This window comes from Gossypium hirsutum, chromosome A03, assembly GCF_007990345.1.
Source record: "Gossypium hirsutum isolate 1008001.06 chromosome A03, Gossypium_hirsutum_v2.1, whole genome shotgun sequence".
NCBI classification, from domain to species: domain Eukaryota; kingdom Viridiplantae; phylum Streptophyta; class Magnoliopsida; order Malvales; family Malvaceae; genus Gossypium; species Gossypium hirsutum.
Window position 1 is genome coordinate 106,530,892 of NC_053426.1, and position 2,442 is coordinate 106,533,333.

Below are 2,442 nucleotides of genomic sequence, written 5' to 3' on the forward strand. Positions count from 1 at the left end.
ATTGACTGTTACTGGATAACCGATCAATTGATTGATACTGAATAACTGATTATTATTGAATAATTGATTGTTACCGAATAACTGTCTGTTACTGAATAAATAATTGTTCTGATTGATTAATTGCTATTGAAAAATAACAAATGATTTTAAAGTTAAAGCAGAGCAAAACATTGGTTGGAAAATGAATGTTTGAATACTCATTGAGTTTGAATAGTTCAATATATATAAATTAATATGTTTTATAATTGTTTAAGTGTTCAGATTATAGAAATACCATTGAGTATATACTTAGCGTACAGTTTGTTTCCGTGCGTAGGTTAAGTTAAGGCTAGACCATTGAATCAGCATCTCAGGTCGATCTCGAATTCGATGAGGTAAAGTATGTTGAGTATTGGTAATGGCATGTACCTAGGATGTCTTATGAGAGTCATCTAGGTTGTGAAAGTATTGATAAAATAAGTAAATTATGGTTGGCAATGGTATATAGTATGAAGTTGAAATAATTGATAAAGTAAGTGATATACTTAAAAAGATTCATTGGATAGGTTATAAAATGTTTTAGATTGGTAAGATTTGAGTATATTTAAGTGTATTTGGATTATTTGAATGTTGGCTAATTGTTTTGGTTGAAGTTTTAATTTGCAGGGTTAGAAACATTTATTTTAATAAATGACTATAATTGAACTGTACTGACCGGTAATGCCCTGTAATCCTGTTCCGGGGACGGATAAGGGTGAGAGGGTGTTACATTAAGTTTAAATATTTATTAAGTATCATTTCAGATGAAGAATCAGTAATAGCCTGTCTCCACATCCAACCTTTCTTGGGCAGCAAGCATCTCAACCCGGGACTACACCCTGTCTCCTTCAACCCGGTTTGGTTCCAGAAGCATGCAAGCTATCTTAATTGAGTTTTCACCATGGACCAGACCTAGTGATTGGACCGTAGGGAGACAACCGCCTCTAGCGCTCACCATCCTTGCGATTCGACGAGCTACGGAAACATCTGTTGATATCATGGTTACATTGTATAGTCTAACCCATGGGCGTGCCCCGATCATGGTGATCCCTCTAGCTCGAGATACACAGGTTGGCCCTTCGTCAGGCTTTACAGAGAGGATTTCAGGCATTGTCCAGCCTGCCCATTGATTGTCCATGAAATTGGGCCTGTAATAACCAAGCTCCCGCCTAATGCTGTCCAGGGCCTTGCCTGTTGGGTGTGCTGCACCGTACAAAAACACTGGCACTGCAACAATAGAGAAAATGTAACCATAAGAACCCACGATGTGCAGAAATACATTTATAAACAGTGTTCTAAATAATTATAGAATACTAATTAGACCCACCTTGGAATCGGTTGCCAATGTCTGTTGTGACAGCCTTGGTAAGCCAAGCTGCTTCATCTAAGGATGCCCGAGCCAAGGGATGCAAAACAATGTCATCAACCACACCAAGCCGAGGGTGTGTACCAGAATGCTGCTCCAGGTTTATGGTCTCATAAGCAACCTCGAACATGGCTAGGAAAGTTTGTTGCAAGGGGCTATAAATTGCAAAACCAGTACTGTCATGAATAACGTATGAAACTAGAGTGAAGCGTGTCTGTTGTATGCTCGATCCTAAAATTTGTTGACGATCACAGTTTCTGGGTCTAGCCTTGCAGCTCTCTCTATGGTGTCAAGGGGTGCACGGCTATGGGCTTCAGAGAAAAATATCTTGCAGCATAGTGGCACCGACTGATTTGTAGCCTTTTTCTTCTGGTTAAAAAACAAGGGGAAAATTTGAGAGATTGTGTATGTTGTAAAAGGGTAAATTTAAACCTTAAGATTGTAAAAAAAGTAGTGCATATGTTTATAAATAATAAGACTCATGGTCATGGAAGTATAGTTTTGGTCTGTTTTAAGAAAAGAAATGCAGCCTTGGGAAATTGTTTTAAGTAGCAAGCAAATTTAACACTGACACACAACCACATTTGTAAATCACCTTGTTCCTTAATGAACAACAAAAAATACATGGCTGCTAATTAAACTCACCCCAGAATTTCTCAAAGAAAGAAAGAAAAAAAGGAGTAACTTTTTTGGTCTTAAAGAGGTTATTTAGTACTGATACGTGGTTAAAAACAGCATGGCCTTACCTTGCTACTTGAGCTAATTTCAATTGCTTCTTTCTTCTCGTGATTTCTCATCTTCTTTCTGACTTCAACCTAAAATTTTCCCAATACTGACTGCTGGGGGCAAGCTTCTTCTGTTGCCTTTTTATGTTACAAAAGTTGAGGGCCCCAGGAGAAAGCAAATCCCCCATATGCTTCATAATAGACATGTAAAAACAACTGTTACATTGATCTTTATGAGTCAGCGTTTGGACATTTAAAGAAAAGGGCCCCGCAAGTCTATCACCATATCCTCAACCTTAGAAGGACAAGACCAGTTTAGCCTGGAACCATGTT

General features: G+C 38.1%; 1 protein-coding gene across 1 annotated transcript; it reads right to left on the reverse strand.

Annotated features, from left to right (window-relative positions):
• Positions 1–602: 602 nt before the first annotated feature.
• Positions 603–2,112, reverse strand: LOC107887745 (glutamate formimidoyltransferase-like). Its single transcript, XM_041100988.1, has 2 exons — positions 1,346–2,112; positions 603–1,245 (listed from the first exon to the last, which is right to left on the reverse strand). Exons 1-2 carry the CDS (start codon positions 1,512–1,514, stop codon positions 851–853), a joined length of 564 nt encoding a protein of 187 aa, XP_040956922.1. The 5' UTR covers positions 1,515–2,112; the 3' UTR covers positions 603–850.
• Between the last annotated feature and the right edge of the window lie 330 nt (positions 2,113–2,442).

Coding starts and splice junctions, on each gene's coding strand:
- LOC107887745 (XM_041100988.1), bottom strand. CDS start 1,514: ATGTTCGAGGTTGCTTATGAGACCATAAACCTGGAGCAGCATTCTGGT. Junction 1,246..1,345: donor CATTGGCAACCGATTCCAAG/GTGGGTCTAATT, acceptor CTATTGTTGCAG/TGCCAGTGTTTTTGTACGGT.